The sequence below is a fragment of the Juglans regia genome, chromosome 1 (assembly GCF_001411555.2).
Source record: "Juglans regia cultivar Chandler chromosome 1, Walnut 2.0, whole genome shotgun sequence".
Lineage (NCBI taxonomy): Eukaryota > Viridiplantae > Streptophyta > Magnoliopsida > Fagales > Juglandaceae > Juglans > Juglans regia.
The window spans coordinates 4,749,453-4,773,706 of record NC_049901.1 but is presented as its reverse complement, the minus strand read 5'-3'; the positions used below and the strand labels follow the sequence as shown (position 1 = coordinate 4,773,706).

At 34.1% G+C, this 24,254-nt stretch overlaps 2 protein-coding genes across 2 annotated transcripts; both read left to right on the top strand.

The window, feature by feature from the left end:
* The first annotated feature begins 759 nt into the window (after nucleotides 1–759).
* LOC108984552 (transcription factor CYCLOIDEA-like) lies at nucleotides 760–2,250 on the top strand. Its single transcript, XM_018956549.2, has 2 exons — nucleotides 760–1,927; nucleotides 2,008–2,250. Exon 1 carries the CDS (start codon nucleotides 821–823, stop codon nucleotides 1,919–1,921), a length of 1,101 nt encoding a protein of 366 aa, XP_018812094.1. The 5' UTR covers nucleotides 760–820; the 3' UTR covers nucleotides 1,922–1,927; nucleotides 2,008–2,250.
* Nucleotides 2,251–18,722: 16,472 nt separating this feature from the next.
* LOC108984544 (cyclin-B1-2-like) lies at nucleotides 18,723–22,599 on the top strand. The gene is made up of 4 exons (XM_018956533.2): nucleotides 18,723–18,950; nucleotides 19,412–19,512; nucleotides 21,696–21,793; nucleotides 22,355–22,599. Exons 1-4 carry the CDS (start codon nucleotides 18,825–18,827, stop codon nucleotides 22,453–22,455), a joined length of 426 nt encoding a protein of 141 aa, XP_018812078.1. The 5' UTR covers nucleotides 18,723–18,824; the 3' UTR covers nucleotides 22,456–22,599.
* Nucleotides 22,600–24,254: the final 1,655 nt, after the last annotated feature.

Here is a 24,254-nt window from a genome sequence, read left to right as displayed (position 1 = left end):
TTAATTCTATAATCTATATTCTTTTTCCACCCTATAATTTACATTCAATAATTTTATATTTTCTGTTGAGTTGGTATTGGACAGAAGAACGTGGAGCCTATCACTTCCTTTCTATAAATATACGTACGACCACCACATAAAGCTCACGGTCCAGCTTCGAGAAACTCATCATATATTAATTTTAATTTAATTTAATTTTTACAAAAGTATAAAACCCAACCCACAGCCGGTTGATCACCTATATATCCTTCCCATTTTCTCCTGCTGGTTCCCGGAAACCTAAACCTATCCCTAGTTTTTTCTCTGGTTCTCTGAAAATTAACGGGCTTAAAAGCTAGATGGATTCCCGATCCGGAGCCCTCGGTCTCCTGCGTTGTTCCCACAAAAAGTGGCACAAATCCCCACATGTTTTGTTTCCTGTGAACAGTTATTATCCACTCAGCGTAACAGTGTGCGTGTGTCGCTCTCGCTCTCTCTCTCTCTCTCTCTCACACCTTCTCCAACTCCTTGTTTCCCCAAGCTTTGCTGATTGCTCCAAAGGGAAAAATGAAAATGTATTAGTTAACCAAAAGTAAAGACAAGTATGAAGAAATACGTTGGCTACAAATGTACAACAGTTACTGGTTCTCTCCCTAGCTATCATTGGTACATGTTTTTTTTTTTATTATTCATTCGTGACTCTAAACCCATTTAAGTTGCTGCGGCCTGCATATAGGTTATGAATCTGAAAAGGATTGAAAAAGATATAAAGGGCGGAGGTACCCAGTAGTTTTCATTGCAAAAAAGCTAGGGCTTTGTACTTTCCAATTCTAATCCACAAATGTTCTCTTCCACCAGCAGTCTCAATCCTCCTCCACACTTTCCCTCATCCTCAGACCACCATTTTCCTCCTCCTTTTGCTAACCACGAGCTTGGCGACATTTTCCTGAACCAATACCATCACGACCCGCTTTCCGGTCCATTTTTACCCACCAATGCTCCATTTCCAGGAAACGTCAATTTTGCAGTTTCAAAACATCCAACTATGAATAGGGAAAACGATATTGGAGAGTACCCACCTAGTTTATCCAATTTCCTTGTCAACAAACCAGTGAAGAAAGATCGGCACAGCAAGATTTACACGTCCCAGGGCTTGAGGGATCGACGGGTGAGACTGTCCATTGGGATTGCCCGCAAGTTCTTTGATCTCCAGGACATGCTAGGGTTTGACAAAGCTAGTCAAACCCTAGACTGGCTGCTGACCAAGTCTAGAAAAGCGATCAAAGAAGTTGCACAAATGAAGCAGAACTTTAGTGGGCATGCCAAGCGTTTGTCTCCCTGCAGTTCTGAATATGACGTGTTTTCCGGAATCAACGCGGTCACCGATAGCGAGAAACTAGAAGGGAGAGTTTCGAAGAGCAAGTCATTGCTAAGTTCTAGTGTTTCGAACGACAAGAAGACGAAAACGCTGAGTAAAGGTGCCATTCATCTTCTTGCCAAAGAGTCGAGGGCGAAGGCAAGAGCAAGGGCAAGGGAAAGGACAAGGGAAAAAATGTGCACTGAAAGGCTGCACGAGTCGAAAAAATGTCCAACAGGACCTCAAATTCTACAACAATATTTGAGCCCACAAAGTCAGCGTGCAGATAGTGAAAGACCCTCCAAGGTGGTGGCGGTCGAAATTGAAGAACTACACTCTCACCTAGCGGATCAAGGACTAAGAGCAAGCCTTATTGATCAGGAATCCGTAGTGATCAGAAAAAAGTTGAAGCCATCTGGGAGATTGGATTATCATCAGCCAAACTTGGTGATCTCGAAAGATCTAAGCTCCACCAATGGGAATAGCAACTACTTTCCCAATTTATCTCTCACTTGGGGCATTAATAGCGCAGTTGCAGTACGCTCTAGCTTTTTTACCGTCGGCAACATGAATCATTCTAATTAATTAAAGGTATTTTGCAAGAATATAAAGAGTACTACTGTTACCTTTTTTCAAACACATGATAAATCAATTAAAGTCTGAATTTGCAGAACTTCAAATCTGCGGGGAACCTTTGGAAGACAGTGCCAATTATCAACTTCTGCACTCAAATGCATTTCTTCAAACAATAGCACGATGGCATCGAAGGTTTTACGCATTATCGATTTAAGCTGTACTTGTTTTTTCTTGATATATATATATAGCAGAAAATGGGTGTACCTCGGGAATGCTAGCTTATGCATATTTATCTATGAATTACTTCGGGTTATTTAGCGATGGAATATTAATGAAGATGCATGCATTTTACCTCCTATCTGCTTGTTTTTTGGTCCCCATTTTTCCTTAGTATCTGCCGGTATTGTAATAATCCAGGCAAGTTATAACTCGATGATGAGGTATCAGATCGTTATATTGAGGTATCAGATCGTTGTGGCTGGCTTTCATGGCATAATCTCCCTTTTCCCTGCTATGTTTATAAAATACTTCCAAATTCATACGATAAATGTTTATCCATTCACCGGAGATATGATCAATATGTCTACTTTTCAACTATGGACCGGATCTGAAGTACCCCCTTCTCCACAGGTACTGTGTACTTAGCAGTGTTCAAACGAATACATACTATCAAGATTTGTTTGATTTTCTCCTATAGCTGGTATATTTTCTTATTGAAATTATTTTCGGAAGTGATGAAAGGACAACGCAGCTAGGATGTTTTCAAGCAATTATGCTTTCCAGTTCGGAGATCAAGTCCTAGAAAGTTTTCGAATGAATCTTGGATATAACATATATATTGGTTATGTCTAGAATCATTATATTAATCTCAATTTTGTTATTATTACTTGGTACTGCATTCAAGCACACGAAAGATCATTCTAACAATCTTCGACCCCTAGCTCCCATGTAAACTTCTATCACAATTATTAAACTCCCCCTCAAGCGGATCAGCCTTTACCAAGTGTCATGTGTCAGTACCACCAAGCTCGCTAAAAAGATCCATAACTATATATCATGCTCATATATAATCACCCCTGAGAATGGATAAGATTATATTAAAGTACCTGGCCTATGAGAGTCAACCATATTACTGTCATGATCATCTCCAACACCGGTCTCATATATTTGTTGATCAACCATCGGCTTTTATGCCACTTGTTAGGAAAAATCTATTTTGGAATCTCTTTTTATACCTAACACTAGCCATTTGGCGACTCAGCCAAATAAAATAGGCTCAAGGACTCAAACCAAAGAGAATATCCCAAGGCGTAATTAGTCCAACATAGGCAAGGTAAAGCCAGGAGAGCTTACTAGGTGCATTTCAAGTGGAATTTCTATCCATTCACTTGGCTTGTTATTAACGGTCTAATGCCCACGCATTGTATATATACGTGGGTGCCTTCACATACCAAAAATGACATAATTGGGTGTTAGAGAATATCTAGCTAAAGAAAAAGGCACACGGTTACTACCGTCAGCGATCTTCCAGCCAAATATCTACATGTGGTGCAAGACACCTTCTTAGGAGCACTTATATACACATATACAAAAGGAATATGCAACAACCTCATCATGTATTCACAATTACTTTCACTCAAACATTTCCTTGACCTCTTATAGGAAAAATTATCCTTATCCTCTGATCAGTGTTCTAAATAATTAACTAGACATCGAATGAGTCCGCCTTGGAATCTCATGGGAGTCGCCTTCTTCCGTGATCTTTTGTAGGATGCTAGATGACAAGACACACTGGGGGTTTGCGGATGTGGTTGAACCAAGGATCAATGAGTTTTCAGTCTCCAAGATATCAAATAATGATATGTTAGAACACCACCATGCACTTAACTCGATAGTTTAAGCTTTATATGGTTTTGGATCCAATGATATTGTATTAGCTGCTTACTCTTATTAATATTATTACTCAAAATTGGGGATGTTGTCACACTTACTCTACCTCTTCATGATGAAAATAGCAGCAACAGAAGAATTCATAGTATATGTAGAAGTTTTTAGTAGTACTTGGGCTTTCAATGAAGCAATATGTTGCCATGTTACGTCCATATATAAAAGACTTCCATGCCATAAAGTTTAGTGATAAAGAAAGTTATTGATGCTATATAACCAATCAGCATATTCTGGCTTGTTTGGTCATGTTTATGTTGTGAAGGAGGTGATTGGAACTGGCCTAGTGGGTCCTCTGAATGGCAGGAAATTTGCAAGAGACATATAAAAATGTAGTCAGACATCATACTTTATAGGGACAGAGAGCTTGATCAAGTCAACATATTTAAATTTCAAGGATTCAAACTCAAATACGTTTAGTGATTGAAATGAGTGTGTGTTATCGTAGCACATCTTAGTCTAGTCTTCCAATGCTCTGAGTTTTTGATTAGGTATCCATCTTTAAGGATGCAATATGCTTGCTTGTTCGAGCCTCTTGAGGGTTCATCTTCCCTAAAAGTAAACTTTGAGCATATCAATTAAGAGATAATATTCTTTTGAGTAGTGCTTCATGTACTTACAGTTTTACTAATAAGACTCAATTTGTTAGTTTTCTTTTGAATTTCAAATTTCATAATTTTCAACATACATATGTAAAAGTAAGTTTTTTGTAAGTTTTTCTTAGGTACAATTAGCATTTTTCTGTTCTTTTTAATCTTTCCGATCGATTTGTTAAAGCTAGCATGAGGTGATGCATGTTTAGTTTGCATCCTCTGCAGGCCTAGCCTTTGGACCCAGTTCTTAGTGCATATTGTTGTGTGTACGTGGATATTTTGCATGAATGAAGTCGGTAAATAGAAACAATAACTAAGCTAGACTTTGCCCCTTTTGATGACTAGCAGTAGTACTTGCATATGAAACCATTAAATCTTACAAAATTTAACCTGCATATAGCTATATATATATATATATTTGTTGTGTGTGTGTGTGTGTGTGTGTGTACACGTGAATGAAGAGATTTTGATGGATTCAATGTTATCAGGACAAGGCATTTAAATAAGAAAATTATCCTGTTAATTAATCTATAAGTTTCGCAGAACCAAATAAAAAAACTCAGAACTGTTGGGGCCATCCGTTAAGTGATGATCATAGATAGTTGCTTTCCAGGATCTCGAGATAGATAGATGTTTTCTGTGGCAAATTGATCGATACAAAAAAAAAAAAAAAAAAAAACTATAAAGACTACATCATGATCACCTTAATTTCTCGCAGTACTGGCGCCAGCACTAAATAATTATACTGATGTACGTAGTACTTGATCATGTCATGCTATATATATCGATCATATATATTACTTAAAGTGGTTGATACAATATCATTGACATTATAAACCGGTTTTCTCTGTTTAGACCTAAGAGTACTGACGAAAATGTTTCAAGTTGGGTACTTTTGAGCTTTTCTTGGAGTACTCAATTTATATCTCCGGAGAACCCGAAAGAATGATGATCTAAGTCTGACTCCTACCATAAATATTGATACAAATGGCAATAATATTCCGACTAATTCATGTGTTGTCTACGAACGTGCAACAAGTCTTAATAAGCCATACATATTAATCTTCAGCCAAATCAAAACCAAGTTCTTTTGAGATCTACAGAGAGACTGCGCGTATGTAGTACTGTGCGTTTGTCGAGTCAGATCTGTGTGTTTTTATGTTTATAGAGGGAACAGCAGTGGTTTAGCATAAAAGATGTGGACTCGATAATTAAAGATCCCTAACAACAATATGACCAAGGAGCTGACTCGAGATCAAATGTTGCATCTTTCATATTAGAGTATTGCTAAATATACTAGACCATGCAGTTTTTTTGAAAAAATAAAGAGAGGATTTTTTCAAGTCCGTCTCACTTTTTTTTTTTCCTTTTTCGAAGAACCTAATTTGTAAAAATCATTTTTCATATTGAAAGTAACTTTTGTGTGTGGTCAAGACTTTTCATCGATCAATATTGATACACTTTGGCGATCGATAACATATTATAATGTAGAAAATATATATAAGATTTATGTGTCTATGTATGCATGGGTTATCAGTGTCCTAAATAAATGATGCAAAGTGAGTCTTTTGCTGGATAACTACACAGTCCATTAATGTCAAATCGTTAGCTTACTCACTTTAAATGATGCAAAGGCTGATCTTCTCATGAGGCATGCATGGGAGTGATCATGAACTTACAGTACTCACAAAAGGGTAATCGCTCATGATCTTATCTTTGTTAAAAGTAATTATAATTGTAAAATATCTAGCTAGCTAGCCGACTGATCATGACTCTCTAGCAATTAATCGAACTATTTCAATTTCACTAACTAATGTCTAACAGTACCAACATGTTATATTCAATGTTATATATATCCGTTTTATACACAGAATGAAATTATGTGTGTGTGTGTATATATATATATATATACACACACACACACACACATACATATAATTTCGTCTCAAAATTTAAAGGATGCTTAATTATCACTTCAACGCCCCGTTAATTATTTTCTACTATCGCAAGCTGCTAAACAATATTCAAGCTTAAGGAGGATTTTCTTTACAGCTGCATGCTTGTTGTCTTGCAAGATCAGGATTCATCTAAGTATAAAGTGGCCTTTAAACGAAGGAACAGCCATAGCTCAGGGCTATATGGCGCTTGGAGATATAATCTCACCGGAACAAGGTGCATTTGCGAAAGGTAGGAACATTTTTGAAAATGTTACACTTACGCAAGAGATGACAAAGTTGTTGCATGCATCGGAAGGTTAGAGGCTGTAGAAATATTATGCTAAAGATAGATATGAGTAAGGCGTATGACCGGGTGAATTGATGATTTTTGGAACATGTTCTATGTGCTTTTGGCTTTCCAAAGTTCTTTTGTAGGTTGATTAATAATTGTGTGGCGATGCCGTGGTTTTCGATTATGATGCATGGCACTTATAAAGGATTTTTTAAGCCTAAAAGAGGGCTTCGTCAGGGCAATCCACTATCTCCGTATTTATTTATTATTATGGAGGAAATACTTTCAAGAATGATTAACAAGGAGATGCCTGAGAAAAGGATTTTGCCATTTACTCATATGGGTGGTGCTCCTTCTATTTCCCATCTATTACATGATGACGATGTTGTTGTTTTTGCTAATGCAAGTAAGGGTTCTATTCGGTGCCTAATGGAGGTGGTGAATATTAATGAAAGGTGAACTGGTCAAAGGGTAAATCATGCGAAGTTAACAATTTTCTTTTCCAAGAAGTTGAATCACCAAAGAAGTGGAGAGTTGCCGACAGAAATAAGTTTCAAAAGGCCATCTCCGATTTACTTATTTGGGGGTGCCGATTGTGGATGGTAAGTGAAAGGTTAGCCATTTTGGACCTTTACTTCAATGAATAGGTAAGAAGTTATCAGGGTGGAAGAGTAGGTTGTTATCACAAGGGGGTCGGTTAATTCTATTGCAACATGTACTTTCGAGCATGCCTTTACATTTATTGTCAGTGCTTCATGCTCCAAAAACTGTGATTCGAAAGCTGTATGGTTTATTTGCAAACTTTTTCTGCGGTGAACAGGGTGGTAAAGGAAAAAGAAAATGAATAGCTTGGAAGAAGCTGTGTTCTAGTGGAGGAGGGTGGTATCAGGGTGCAGGATGTGTTTGAGGTGCAGTGGTCTTTGTTTATGAAGTTTGGTTGGTAGCTATTGACTCAAAATTCTCTTTGGGCTAGGTTTTTTCGAGCAAAATATGTAAAGCATGGCCATGGTGCATTAAATATAGAAAGTAGGTCGAGGTCGAGGTTTTGGAAGAAAATTCTTGAAGGTCTACTGGAGTTACTGACAAATTCAAGGTGGAATGTTCGACAAGATAATATTTCATTGTGGTATGACAAGTTTTTATGTACTGGTCCATTGTTTGAAGTAGTGCTTGGGGTGGAAGAACTGAATATCAAGTTGCAAGAATTGGTATTTAATGATAGGTGTGATATTGAAAGGCTTCAAATGTTGCTGGGTAGGCAGACAACATTTGACGTTATGGAGACGGTAGGAACCTTGAGGAATGCAAAGGATATTCTAATGTGGTTACCTGAGAAGAGTGGAGCTTTTTTCTACAAAGTCGACATGGGAGGTTATCAGAGTTAAGATACCGAAATTTGAATTGGCTAAATGGATGTGGCATAATTTGTTACCAAAGAAGATTGTACTGTGCATGTGGAATGCAGTTTTTAACTGCTTAAGTGTAGATGAGCATGTTTGTAAATTGAGGATCCCTCTAGTGTCTGGTTGTAATTGTTGCACATTGAGGAACATTGAAGACTTGGAGCACGTCCTTGGCAAGGGAGATTTTGCTGTGAACTGGCGGAAGCTCTCGACAGCGGTTGGAATTCCATTCTTCATTCAACAAAGTTGGAAGGAAAGGGTCCAAGTATAGTTTAATAGGGCATCTCGTCTATCGCAACTTGGGATTTTGATGGGTCCAATACCATGCATAATGGTTTGGAGACTTTGGCGACGATGGTGTGCAACAAGGATGGAGGGGAGATCTGAAAATATTATGGAGGTGTGGGGCTTGATTAAGTATTGGATGCAGATGCTGGCTAGCAGAATAAATAAAGTCCAAAAATTTTCAGTTATGGATGCACGGGTATTGAGGACTTTAGAGGTACCCGATTGTGGAACAAAAACAGATTACAGTGCAAGTGGTGAGATGGATGAAACCTTGGCCTGGACGTCTGAAGTTAAACTTGGACCGAAGCAGTTTTGGCAACCTTGGTCCTGCTGGAGGAGGTGGTATTGTGAGGGATTCTTGTGGAAATATACTTTTTGGGTTTTCAAAATTTTTTGGTTCTTGTTTTAATAATGAAGCCGACCTACGGGTGGTGGTAGAACGAATAAGCCTATGTCAACAGTTGGGTTATACAACAATAGATATAGATAGTGGCGGAACCAGGAACTTTTATAAGTAGTGGCCAACGTTTTTATTATGTAACACATTTATATTAAATAAAATAAAAAACTAAAAAATCATAAAAATATAATTATATATAAAATTAGATCTCAATAATTTGTTACATTGACAAAAAAAAAAAAAAAAAATCTAAAAAACACAACTTAATATATGTTTCAAATTTCTAACAATAATGTTTTATGAAATAATATTAATCCATTATTATTTTTATTATGAAATCTTTACAATTTATTTTCTTCATAAAACTATCAAGTGATATTTTAAAAGGTCATCTTTCATTTTAATATGTAAGCTAGTTTATTAAGTTTCATGCGAAATCTAAATATTTTCATGTCAAATTAAGCATATAATGCTATAATTGAGACATTAAATATTTTTTTTTACTCAATGAAGTCTAGATCAGGATAAAACCTCTCAACTATTTTTCATGTAAATCATCAATGTTAAATGATTTTTCTTGTATTTTAACTTTAGATTCCATATTAAGAAGACTAATATTGTATAACAAAAAAATATTTGGAGATCCATATTAAAATGCTTATTAATTTTCCTAAACTTAATTTTAATTTAATTTTGGTGAGGTCACATCCTTAAAAATAAATAATATATAAAAAGTATACAAAATTTTGAAACTACAGGAAAAAATTTGAAGAAAGACATTTTTAGGTATATTCAAATTTTCAAAAATTTGAAAGAACATGTGGGAATTGTAAATTTTTTTGGAGGGGCCATTTGCTATATTTATAGAATTATAAATAAAATATAAGGTATATTTGGAAATTTTTAAAAACTTTGGGGGGAGGGGGGGCCATGGCCCCCCTTAGACATAAGGTAGGTCCGCCACTGGATATAGAGTGTGACTCTTCTGTTGTAGTTTCTTGGATTCTAACTAATAAATGTACAATGTGATATCTTTGGGACTATTGGGATCGATTGAGATCAATGTTGGGGGGGTTATGATTTCTCTATAAAACATTTTTATAGAGAAGGGAATCAAGTGGCAGATTCAATACCTAGACATGGTGCGATAGGCGATAATAATTTCTTCACGGATTGTTCCTCCGCCATAAGTGAGAGGTAATAAAGTTTATGGAGGTGCTGTCCTCCTTTTCTAATTTTTTTTTTTAAAAAAAAAAAGACCATATATAGCTCAGGTCTACGTACGGATCACTACCAGAATTAATGTTTGTAGAAAATTAGGATCAATGATAAACAAGTCATGATCTGACAAACATTTTCCTATGCTTTTGAATCAGAAAGATGCGTCTTCATATTTTTAGCTTGCATCTGTTGACCGTAGTTAGGTTAATTGAGCTGTTAATTTGCATATTATGCGAACAGATCATTGTCTTTTAATATATATTATGTGGCCGAGTGTATATAGAATTTGGACTTAATTTGCCTTGAGTTATTTCTGTATCAGCTCTACGTACGGTGATATATATATATATATATATATGTATGATCAGTAGCCAGTGAATTTATATATATATAAACTGACTATATATATAATAATGATCAGGTTATACTATGAGTATATATATATATATATGTGCAATCTGACCGGAAATATGTAGTATTAATAATACAACAAATTATGTTTTTCAAGAAAGTGTACCTTTTGATCTGAAGAGTTGCCTTAGATGTTAGATGTCTTGTTAGAACGAGTGCTTCTCTTTCTACGGCTGCACCTGTAAGGCCAGAGGAAGACAATTGGACGGGTGAGAGTGAAAAGTTCAGTAAAATGAGCCAAAATGCATAGGTTTATTTTGAAATCACCACTTAAGTAAAAAGTTTAATCTAATGGAAAGATGTGGGTTTAATCATTACATTCAAATTCAAATTACTGCAGAGTTAAAATTTAAATTCAGAACCATTATTCTGATATTATGTGAAATCATTATGTTTTTCAAAAATTTAAGCCGATAAAAAATAGATTTAATCATTTATATACGTATGTGATCTTAACAGTTCCTTGGGTCTCAAAAAGTGATATATATATATATATATATATATTTGGCACAGATTGTCAAATACAATAGGCAAGTTTTGAACAAAGAAAATTTTATGGAATAATTGGGTTGCAAAAATTCATGTTGAAGCAATGGTAGAACTACTAAAAACAAACTGATGGAATTATTGATTAATTAGTATGGCTGGCACTTCTGCAGAAAATAATTTTTTTTGGCATCGTTTCGATAGTGAGATAAGATGAGATGAAATGATTTATAAATAATAATGAAATGTTTAATTTGTGAATAGTAGTTAAACGGTTTGAATTAATATGTTTTACGAGATTTTGAGAAATGAGAGAGAAAAAATAAAATAAAAATATTATAAAGTTAAATATTATTATAATATAATTTTTATTTTGAGATTTGAAAAAGTCGAATTATTTTTTGTATTTTGTTTTTAAGTTTGAGAAAGTATTAATGATTAGGTAATGATTAGATGAAAAAATTGAAGATTTGAAATTAAAAAGTGTTTGTGTTTGTGGTGTTTGGATATTGAGATGAGATGAGATAATGAGTTGAGAGGATTTTACTATCAAAACCCGGCCTAATTCAGCACAAGCAATTTAGTATCTTTTCTCTTATTTTGAAGTACTTGGTGTTAAGTTATATAAATATATAAATATATATATATAATCGCTGGAACTAATGAACAAGATTTTTTTCTTCGATTTTTTTTCTTACTACAAAATCTACATTTTACTTTGTGTACTATATATGTTGGATGTGTTGGATTGAGACATTAATTTTCATGTTGAATTATGTCAACCAAATCCTTCTTCAAAAGATTAAATTGGAGTACGAGGCAGATAGCTCATGTTTTCCTTGAACTGATCCATCTTTTAAGTCTCTCAACCCTAATGACAATATTTTAAAGCTGGTACTCGATCGAGTCCAACTCCCTCTAAATCCACCAATCCAAGTTAATTTACAACATGAGCCTTGTAATGAATCTAATGAGTGTGTTAAAAAATAACTTAAAGGTATTCCAAATTTCAAAGTGTATAGTGCTAATGCGAACAAAAAGAATGAGCAAATTCTTTTCATTCTTCATTAGGAGCTGTAAATTGCTCAAGTAGAATAACCTGTGAATGGTAAAGATGGAAGAGAATGAAGGCTTGTAGGCATATTTAAATGATTCGGATGTCTCGAGTTTTAATTCCCTCCAGCCCTAGGAAGCCCCCCTTGCCCAATCTCTCCTCTCACATTGTTATGATCTTGATGGTTAAAAGTTTAACTAAATTAGTATTCAATAATCCTAAGGTATTTGAATCAATGGTTGAGTTTTTAACAATTGGTATCAGAGCAGGTACCACGTCATGGGTTCAAGTCACAGAGGCGATCTATAGGTTGGATTAAGACGTTTTGGTACTGAATAATGATATACACACAACATATTGTACAATACATTGTACAATAATGTTATAAAATGAAGGTATTTTTATAAAATTATGTTACTTTTATAAGATGTTTTATAAAAATACCTCTCATTTAAAATATAGTTGTATAAAATATTGTAAAAAATGTTGTGTAAATCATTTTCTCTTAATACTTTATATGAGTATATATAGTGTTAAGTCATTGAATACTGATAGATGAGTGAAGCCGACAAAAGGAAAAGGACTACCATCGGGTTAGTGTCGATAGAGTCGGTCGCCGTGGACGTTAGATTTAGAAGCGTAGTGGAACGTTATGATCATGAATGTTAAATATTTAATTAAATTAATATCTAACAGTCATAAAATTTTTGAATTAATAATTTGATCTTTAACACACATGTAGTACATCTGCTCGGGAGAGTGGGAGAAGCTCCTCCCTTCCTTTTCTATGTCACTATATCACTATGCCCGGCCTCCCATTATTCTCAAACCCCTCATTCTCTAGATCTATCCATTCTCCATCTTTTCCTTTCTCGTTTGTTGTTTAAACTCCTCCAGTAATATAAGAAAATTGTCACCAAACTCCACCGTGTTCCAAAAGATCAGGACACTTCAATGATTAAATTTTTAGAGCCCATCAATGTTTGCCATGTGTCACTAGTGATTAAATTTATCACTAGCGAAATTCAAGAGAGAGATCAGTATTTTCTTCCCTTTTTTACCACTTTTTCCATCTTTGATCGGGATTTTGTAGAATTTTTAGAGCCCATCAATGTTTGCCATGTGTCAACTTCAGTTTGGTAGTTGGGAGGGAGTAGTCATTCTCTAAAAATTTGGACGCGTGGATATTATTAAATTATTAGAAGTGGTTTTTTTATTTTACTTTAATTTATACGGTACTTTTATTCACCATTTAGTGGGACGCTTTAAGCGGGGACCACTGTATTCTTATCCCCAACAGTAGTCTGTCATCCTTTTTCGAACTCTTCTCCCTTTGATCTACCTAAATTTGCCATGCATAATCCATTTTTGTCAACACGTGAGTCTCACATGCCATCACCCCTCACATAAACTGAACCACTTCTATACTACAATCTTCAATATCCGCTCATATCGTCTAAACTAATTTCCCTTCTAATAGGGTTTGTTTTATAAATAATATTTGTAGTCTTAAAATATACAGTCTCCATATACTTTTTTTAAAAAAATAAATAAATCTAAGATATACATGAAAAAATTATTTTTTTATAATGATTCTTACTTTTTTGAAAACGAGTATGCGGTAATTGTACACTCTCGATTGCATATAGCATTACTTTTTTTTTTGTTTATTTTTCCAAAAGTATTTATTGGTCCACCTTTCATACCGTTGTACTATCCTTTCGTCTAACATAATTGCTATCATGCCTATAAAAAAATGATCATATGCACATGAGGCCAGTAAATAAAAGCCAAAACTATTAATGGCGGAAGACTTGATATCAATTAGATCCAAATTCCAAATCAAGTATATCGTAGGAAGTTTTAAATATGATAAATATAGTAATTCTCTATATTATGAGTAAGGGGATTTTCTCCTCTAGGCCCAAAAGGTCCTATTAAGCCCGGTCCAAGATAGAAAGTCACGAACCAGGCCCACTAGGAGAATCCTCTATGCATAACCTATATGAGGGATGGTGCTGCAGGGATGAAACTCGTCAATCTAAGATCTTCTCGAGTATTGTCCAGTAATCGAGTGTCTGCCCACACAGTAAGCATAACATACGGAGAATTGTTGATCTACTGACAGAGAATGTATGAACGAACTAGGAGAGAGACAGAATAAGATGAGAAGGTTGGAGAACCACGCCGCATTAATGGCTCTGCTACTCGGGCAACACACTACATTAATGAGGCCGTCGCACAGCCATGCCGCATTTACAGATTTTGTCAAAAGGAACAATACGAGAAATCCAGACTTCATAAAGCATGCATAATCTACTCCTCAGATTGGTAGTATAAATAGTTGATCCCAAGTATGAGGAAACTCTCTTTGATCCTAAGACTCTCTTACTTATTTATTACTCTCCGAGAATATTTACAAACTTTGGCATCAGAGGTTCCTCGGCCCCAAGGCCACTCTCTCAAAGTCGCAGTATTTTCTATCTTGTGCATGACTCGTTTTCAAATATATGAATTGTAAGAGTTTGGCCCAAAGATGTGCAAAGCATGATGTTAATTTTGTTAAAAGTTATTAAGAAATCATTTTCATGCTTTTGGTCCTACGTAATTATAAATCAACTTTAGTGCCATTTTGAGGTTGGGTACCTGTTTGCTTGAGTATGATTAAAAATTAAAAAATATTTTAAAGAAAAAATAACATGTTTAATGTTTTTAAAAAGTGTTGTAATTATTAAAAAAAATTAAATATCTAATTTTTTAAACGATTCAAATTAAAGTTTTTATTGAAAATCTAGGTTCGAGCTGTGAAAACAACTTCAACAGTTTTAAAACCTATGTTTACAAAGTACAAAAAAAAATTAATAAAATTTTATAATTAAAGTTTATGATGTCAGAGCATCTCAGTTATATAGAACCCTCGACTGTTTAAATCCCGTTTGGATAGTGAGATGAGATTAGATGATTTTAAATGAAAGTTGAAATTAGTTGAATAAAATATTTTTAGAATATTATTTTTTAATATTATTATTATTCTATGATTTGAAAAAATTAAATTGTTTATTATATTTTGTGTGAGAATTTAAAAAAATTATAATGATTAAATGAGATGAGATGAAACCGATATATCCAAACGGGGCTCCAAAATTCAGTTTCCATCATCTCTCTCTCTCTTCTCTTCCTTTCTTTGCCTATTCTCTTTCACCTTCTTCCACCGATAGGTCTCTATATCTCTCCCTCTTTCAAAGCACTGATTCTTGTTCAAGACTTGTGCTTTCTTCATCAAAATAGTCCCTCCCGTTTCGACCCTCTCCTTCTCTATAACAGATTAGCAAGAAATTTGAAACATTTAGGTTGCATTTGGTTCCTTAACCGAAATCAGCTCAGCTGAATTCGATTCAAATTTATACCTCTTTTAAGATTTAAACATCAACTCTCAAATCATTAAACTCATCTCAATTCAAAATCTCTTTACACGTGAGAGTTGTAACATTTTTAACTCTACACCTCTTTACACGCGAGACTCACAACTTTTTTTAACTTCACTTAAATACATTCAAATACATCTAAACTCATCTTAGATGAATCTCACATAACTCATTTCACAATCTGAACTCATTAATACTTTTCATAAAGAACTCAATTCAACTAAAGTCAGCATCTAAACGGACCCTTAAAGTATTAATTGTCATGTTTGTAGATTTTTTACATCGGAATTATGTGCACAAGGTAGTACCATTCGAGGAGATACTTCAAATAAATGTTGGTACGTACGTAAACCAACATGGTCTCTCCATAGACTAATAGCAGAAGACTGGCCTCACGAAACTTTTGAAATATATACCTACGTCTTACAGTTCGGTTCAGAGGAATCCATTGGGAAATTAATTTATAAAAAGGTGAAGGTGGATTCCAGTTAATTCGACATTGTTTTGATGAATAGCCTTTTGGACATGCATGTCATATATATGTCGGAGTTTGAATGGGTGCCGCTAGTGTTTTTTATGAGATTTTGTGCAACTACATGGAACAGTACATGAGTCATTTCAGTGTACAATAAATTCAGCTATTTGATACGAGAGTTTAGTAGACGTGTACTCAAATTGTCATATATATTATATTAAATGAAGCAATTAATAAAGCCATTTGATCTATACTCTAGTTGTATTAATGCTTCTGGATCTGCCTGGTATAGCTAGATAGGTTGGCTCTCTGGAATTCTATGGTTTCTAGCTATGTAGTCAATGAATGCACACTATAGAGCTACTCTCAATCAGGTTATCGCTGGTTAGTTCTACTGCCAAAATATATTGTGTGCCGTGTGGAGATACTGATTAGGTTTGACAACGTTTAGGTACACATCCTAAAACATTGATCGATCTCATGTCGGTCGGATCTATACAAAATAGTGTGAGAAATGATATTTAAATAAGAGTTATTTGACAGTCGGTTTTGAGGACACTATTCTACACTGTTGATCATTGGCACATTTGGTTAAAAGATTAAAAGTTTTTAAATTTTCTTCAAATCATATCAAATCAGCGATATGAAATGTTTGTAGTTGCTGCGTACTTAGTTTGTTCTTGACATATATATACTGTATATACATGTGCTAGCTTGTTTTTAGAAGGGGTTTTGCAATCCCATAACTTCGTTTAAAGCTCTTCTACGATCTTAAAAGAACGAATGAAAGAGAGAGAGACAAAAAGCACACCCCTCAAGAGCGGTCAAACAGCATTTACATGGCTAAGCACTGTGCTGACATGCTCATACGGTCATACCGACATTGTTTTAGAACTTTACCTTTTAAATGTTAAGACAAAACAAGACAACCAGAAACAGTAGGAGCAAACAGTGAGACGAAGCTTGAACTAAAGAAAGAGACTTGCTAAAAGCCCCGAGAAAGGGGACGACACACAAACACGTCATTCATTCACGCACATGAGAGAGATCAGAAACAGTACTTACTTGGAAAAAGCTTGTTGAACAGCAAGAGCGTAGCCAAGTATTTTCGCCTTGGGAGTGGAGTACTACTACTACAGAATTAGGAGCGCAGCACAGCAAGGTTTCCGGAGGTTTTTGCAGTAAAGATGGCGATGAGCGTTGTTTCCCTTGATTATTTATTGGTGATCTGTAGAGTGGGTTATTTAGGTTCGTGGTGGGCGAGGGACTGAGTACTGTTCGTACAAGTCATTAGCTTTGATAGCGTGAGAGTGTTTTCCGGAGAGAATTTAAAGGTGGCAGATGCATGTGTTCCTCCGGCTCTGATCTTCCTTCTGCACCATATCAATTAACTGAGAGTTGCTTGATTCGGCATATCTAATATAAAATTCCTGGAAGGTCGGGGTAGTTGTAGGGGAAATCTAATACAACACCCTACCAAAATCTTCTTCTTAAATTGCCCTAGTACTCTGACCAACGAAAGAAGCAATATTGACGGAAGATATCTTTTATTTTATTTTATTTTGTATTTTCAAATTTGTACTGGTGCGGAATTTCCTCGATAGTATATCGTATGCAACCATCAGTTTAAATATCGTACATGCAGGCCAAGTCCCATCACAGAAAAGTGCATGCATTGAAGGATTGGGATGGCTCTACCTCACTAACCTAAGGCCTAGTACTTTGTTTCTTCACGGATAAAATGAAATAAAATAAGATAAAAATTAAAAATTAAAAATTAAATAAAATATTATTAAAATATTTTTATTTCAATATTTAAAAAATTTAAATTTTTTATTTTATTTTTATATAAAAATTTAAAAAAATTATAATGATTAAATGATATTAAATTAAATGAGATAAAAATAATTATGAAAACAAAAGATATCTAAATTATATAGACTGTCTTGCTTTTTTTTTTTTTTTAACAGCTTGTACATACATTTTTAGTTTCGGTTTGGATAAACAATTGGTTTAATTTTAATATTTAAATACTATTTAAATATAAATATTTTTTAATTTTTATTTCATTTTTTTCATCTAATAATTTTTTAAAATTAAAAAATTAAAAAAAAACAATTTAACTTTTTTAAATTCTTAAACAAAAATAATAGTAAAAAAGTTATATTCACTTTTCAAAAATAAAAAATACTTTAACCATATTTTAACTTTATAATATTTTTATTCAACTTTTTTATCTCTAATTTTTCAAAATTCAATAAACAAAAATTTAACTCAAATTATTTCACTATTGTTCACAAATCACAAACTATCTTATTATTATTTACAGATTTCTCATCCTATCTTACTATCTAAACAAATTAACAATGTTAGATGGTATTTTCACGATTAATTTCTCATCATGGGTTTGAGTTTTGAGGATGGATGTGATATCCAATTGAACATTATGTACAAGATTATGATGTGCATGTCTCATATAGGTCATTTGAAAAAAAAAATATCTACTATAAAAAATAATTTTTACATTTAAAATCTATTTTTTTTAAAAGACTTAAAGCTTACAAGCCCTAAATCTATACAAATTAATTTTTGGTTTAGGGATGAATTTTGTGGCCTTTGCCTGTGCATGATCCGTACACTCTGCCCGTTCAGAAACCATTTCCGTCTTTCAAACAAAGCTAAGGACGAACCATTGCACTCTATGATCCTTTGATATAGGCCCGAAAACATCAAGTTCGTCAGCTCCCAGTAAATTGGGACGGAAGAAAAGCCCATCAGGCCTAGCCCATCGAATTAGGTTGATGGACAAAAACGATGGCGTTCTTCACAGTACCCTTAACTTTTCGTTCAAGTCTCCTTCATTTACCAAACGCCGCCGTTTGTGGTTTTTCACCTTTCATTGCTTGCGCACAAAGTTCGGCTGCAACAATAACATCAGTTGGAGAAGCAGAAGCGGAAGAAGAAAATCTGGTAGAAAACAAACATGGACGCACCGAAGACCATAGCACACGAAATCGGAGGGATCCAAAATGACGCTCTTCGATTTGGACTTCATGGCGTCAAGAGCGACATCGTCGGATCGCATCCTCTGGAATCCGCTTACCAATCTGTATCCATTCTCTCTTCTTCCTCTCTATCGTTTCAGCTCTCTTTTTCTGTTTTTTCCCCTCATCTTACGTTTCGCTCACGAGTAAGAATTAGGATAAAGTGAAAATTTGTGTAAGCTACTTAAAATCTTACGCTTTCTTTCTATTTGAAACATTATGTACGTATAATTCACACTTATATACTCTCAGGTCTCCATTAGTCTTTTTTCTTTTAGTGCGAACTATTTTCTGAGGAAGATTTGAATTTCATCTGTATATAGAAAAAAACTTGAGCATTCTTTAATATATATAATTTCGTTTAGTGTCAGGATAGGTAGACGGAGCCGTAACAAGGCTTCACGGAACAAATTTCATTGAAACAAACGGACAGGGCTTATTGTTCTTTCTCTCCCTTATAAATGCTGATTTTGAAATTCTATTTTCGTTTTTCATTTTTTTTTTTTGGGTGGGGGGGACCTGTTAGGCAAGGAGCTCACAGGAGGAGATGAAGAGGAAGATCTTGATAAACACCTACGGAAGTGCTTTCCCATTGAAGTTGGATCTTGACAAGCAAATTCTTTGTCGGTATGACTTTTTTACCCCGTGTTGATTGACGTAAATTATATGTATTATTCACTCTATTGGTAATTATAACTGTAAGCTTAAATAAGCCTATGTAGGTTTAGGTTTGAGTTCAAAATATTAGAGGCCTTGAAGTAATATACATCAAATGTCTTCCTTCATCTTAGGACTTTAATGGTGAAGGATTTCATGGGCTAGGGCCCTGCTTGTACGTTTGATCAGTAGAGTTTGGAGGTTGAATTGATACTTTAGGGAAGATTCTTTGACAGATGATGTAGTATGGAAGTAGATGTGGATCTTTATCGGGTGTGTTGATGTGAAGTAATGCTATAGGATTTGGATGATAGGTGTTGAGGCATGAAAAATGTAGAAATCATAGTTGGGGCATGGAAAATGCAGAAATCACAGTTGTTTGAGACATGGGATCTTATGTATCACAAAAACTTTAGTTGGTCTGCGTATTTAAAAATAATTTTTTTGCTGGTAGTCATGCATATTGGGGTGACTTTGGTACCGCTTTTTCTTGTATTGTTGAAAGGTGGAACAGTGCATATAGCTTTTATAGGTAGAAATAGATTCTGGATTTTTAAGGAACAGAAGTTGGATGATGAAAGGAACAACAAAAGGTTTGTCATAACATAAAATATGATTATGAAACGTCCTAGTCTTTGAACATCAAGTAAGCTCCTTTAGTTGTTTTTTTTATTAGCACCAGATGTTCGGAACAAAGTCCCGATTAATTCCGAGGTTGCACATGCCCTCAACAAGGAGTTTCTCGTAAATACACCTCGGGTAATTCAAGGAGAAACTCTCCCAGTCCGGTGTCTCCTAAAAATTGTTTGTAGCTAAGGGTTGAACCTTAAACCTGGAGGGAATATACTACCTACCAAGACTTAAGTCTCTTACCACTTGAGCCAACCCCTAAGTTCCTTTAATTGTTAAAGCAGTTTACTTTGAGTAATATATCTTTTTATTTATCAAAAAAAAAAAAAAAAAAAAATTGTTAAAGCAGTTTACTAAGATATTTCGTTGGGAAGTCGTATTGAAAGTGTAGAAAATGGTGGTTGTACTTAGGTTTAAGTTTTTAACCATCTAAAATCTGGTCCTATTTTTCCCTTTCCCATATACAGCATACTATCTCACAAGATTCAACACAAATATGCCAATGCACTGGATCATTAATGAAAGGACCAGTAGGGCTTTGTTTAGAAATCCTTTCTGCTTGTTAGCGGTTGTAGAAGAATGGTCTAAATATAAGGATTTTCCCAAGATTTACAATTATATTAGAAATTAGTGGAAAAAAAACTTGGCTTTGTATTTAACCATATATATCATACAAAACTTGAAGAGGGTGTATGATGTCATCTTTCACCAAATCAAAACCCTCAGAACCAGGATGTTAAAGTCACATTTTGTTTCCTTTGAAGGAAAAGAGTTCTTTCAAGCAAAGTAGCAAATTTCTGGAAGTAACCTCTGAGTTTTTTTTCTTCTTAATTTTGAGTTTGACCATAAGGGTTAAGAAAAATTAGTTCCAAGCAACTTCTCGATGCAAATGACTTGAATCATGTATTTTGTTTCTTGCTTTATACGATTCTGAATTTTTGATTCGCTGTTTTTTAGTAAAAAGAGATGAGGTAATAAAGAATCTCAGTTTCAGATTATGTGTGCCTTTTGGTTACTTGTGTACAATTCAGGTGTTGCTTTGTGAGTTCAAATCTGTATTTTTCGGTTGTTGCTTTGTGAATTTTTCTTATTCTGTTCTCAGACACCTGGTGCCAATAAAAAAAAATCTGTATTTTATTACGAAGTTTTTATCATATATGGGCTAGCCAAAGAAAATAAGTTTTTGAATCTTGTCATGAGTGTACATGGCGTAGACCATATATATTTCAATTAGATCTTGATCAGATGTTTTTTGTGTGCTGCTGCTTTTACTGTGACAACACAGTATGTATTCATTTGCATGCAGATTATAATGAACCTAACTACCTAAGACTTACCTGAACCTCTCATGCCTTCACTTATCACTAGTCCGAAGGCTGGAAGTCATAATGAATTCTTGTTATTGTTTATTGCTGTATATGTAGAGGTTTGCATTTTTCTTAGATTTACTTGTGCAGGAATTGTATGCTTTGTTCTTTTTGTGATTCTTTTTTTTTTTAATTTTGTTTGGGAAACAATTACAGATTTCAGAGGCCTCCAGGAGCAATTCCATCTTCAATGCTGGGTTTGGAGGCTCTTACAGGTAGCTTGGATGACTTTGGCTTCGAGGATTATCTGAATGGTAAGGAAACCCTCATAGACCTTTCTTCAAACTTCAAGTTAATAAGATGGATGCAGATAAGAATAAAAACTTAACTTAAAATATGAGACTCAGAGAAGTTTTTTTTATAAGATTCAGAGAAGATGTTGATCAGTTGTGCTAAAGTTTTTGTGATTTGTCTTCGACGAGTATTTCTCAGCGCATGGATTTCAATTATGTGTGTGGAAATTGAAATTGCTTGTTTCAGCAAGTAAAATCTCGTAGTTCTTTGATTTGATTACCCAATTCTTTATGAGTTATAAACAATAATTATTGTCGTCTCAATTTGGGGGTTTCGATCTCTTTTTCAAGAAGATGAAAATGGGATTTTGTCCTGGATCCTCCTGTTTTGTCGTGAATAAAATTTATTCTAGGCTAGAAAAATGAGCTCCACTCAGTTTGCATGAGTTTCCGCGGTTAGAAAACTATACTTTATTCAAGCCATATTGGCAAATGAAGTAACTATACAAGTGTCTGGTATTTATTTACTACACTCTGGCATGAACTGGGATTTAAAAGCTTATTCCTCGGTGATGCTTGCAGACCCTCGTGACTCAGAGACTTTCCGACCTCTGGACATGCATCATGGGATGGAAGTTCGTCTTGGTGTTTCTAAGGGACCGGTCTGCCCAAGTTTCATATGATTGAAATCAACTGGCACTTGTTGCTGTGTTTCTTCCTGGATTTTTATTCTGTAATTCCAGATTATAAATATTTTCTACTCGGTAGCTTCCAGCTAATCGGACATTACGACTGTTTTCTTTAGATGCTACTTATTATTCAGAAAATGGCCCCTTTTATTTTTCAAAAAATCTACTCAACCTCCTATTATTCACACAACCTCCACACTCCACATTATTTTTAATTTTTATTATTTTTTTCTTTTATTAAATATTTATTATATGAATAATGAATAAAAAATTTGAAATAATTTAAAAAGAATAAACTCAAAAAAAAATTTTAAAAAAATATTAAAAATTTAAAAAAGTGTGGAGTGTGGAGTGTAATGGAGGTTGAGTAGCAAAGCTCTTTATTTTTTGAGTGGGGGAAAGGGTTTCGAACTTCAGACCTCTCCTTTTGGAAGCTCGAGTTATGCCAATAAAAGCACAGGTTTTGGCAGAAAATTATCAGTCTTAGAAAGCAAAACAAGAGCTTTATTTTTATTTAAAAAAAGAGTTATGCTACACGTAAGCCTCACACTTTGCACACCACTTAAAAAATATGTGATTTTACTCTTTTATCCTCATATTTCATATTTCATATTTCCTGAAACATGAGGGTAAAAGAATAAATTCACATACTTTTAAGTGGTGTGCAGGAGTGTGAGGTTTATGTATATAATTTTTCTTAAAAAAATAATAATGCTTTGATACACTCTTTTATATGTCAAGACATGATTTGATTTGATTTTTTTTAAAAAAAAAACCAACTGATCATAAAACCTCTCTGGTTTTTTTATTTTTTTGAAATTATTGGCATTGCCTACAATAATGAAAATAAAAAGTCATCGAAGTTGTTTTTAAACTATCATTTCCTATTTTTATTTTTTCTCAGTAAAATAAAAGGGATCTACGGCTACCAATTCATTCTTTCAGAATAAGAATTGCTTCCCCAGATGTCCCTTTCGTTGAGATAAATAGTGAAAATCCGAATGTACACCAGTCATCATCACTCACAGCCTCTTATAATGTGATACGTGGCATTCTTTCTTTCTATCTTTTTATTTTTTAGACATTCTCCAGCCGTGTTGATAGTCAATGACCAATTCCAATTTTAGTCTAATCAAACAGTCTCATTCCTGCCTAAACAAACACTAGGTTTTTTTTTTTATCCTTTTAAATTAAATTCCTTGTTCCCCCTGATTCCTGAAAAACACAAACATATATGAACATATATATATTTATATATACATATATACACATATTATATATATTAAAGAGAGGTTGGGCAATCATATAGACAATGACTATGATTATTTTATGCATTTTCACGATGGTAATGTTGACTTTACCATCATCAACAGCATTGCACTTGACAGTAATTTTTCTTCTACAGTAAGTGTACTTGAATATACACACACACAGAGACAGCAATAGCATCTTAATAATTTAACAAACCAATACCAACAATATACTGCATATCACAACCTACATTACATATAAGGGTTTTTAACACACATAAAAATTATAATATAAGAAAAAATTGGAGAAGAGAGAATTAATGAAAAACATATGAATACGAAAAATGATGTCCTCATATATTATGAAATATTTTAACCTTAACTTGAGCTAATTAATATATATGTTTCAAGGAATTATTATGCGATCCTTTTTCCCTTTTTTTTTTTAGCTTAGGACTCATTTAAATATAAAAATTATCTCATCATTATAATTTTTTTAAATTTTAAAATAATAATAATATTAAAAAATAATATTCTAACAAT

Excerpts from the sequence above, each read along its gene's own strand:
- LOC108984552 (XM_018956549.2), top strand. The coding sequence starts at position 821 with ATGTTCTCTTCCACCAGCAGTCTCAATCCTCCTCCACACTTTCCCTCA.
- LOC108984544 (XM_018956533.2), top strand. The coding sequence starts at position 18,825 with ATGGACGCACCGAAGACCATAGCACACGAAATCGGAGGGATCCAAAAT. Across the intron at positions 19,513-21,695 it reads GACAAGCAAATTCTTTGTCG|ATTTCAGAGGCCTCCAGGAG; the intron begins GTATGACTTTTT and ends AAACAATTACAG. Across the intron at positions 21,794-22,354 it reads CTTCGAGGATTATCTGAATG|ACCCTCGTGACTCAGAGACT; the intron begins GTAAGGAAACCC and ends TGATGCTTGCAG.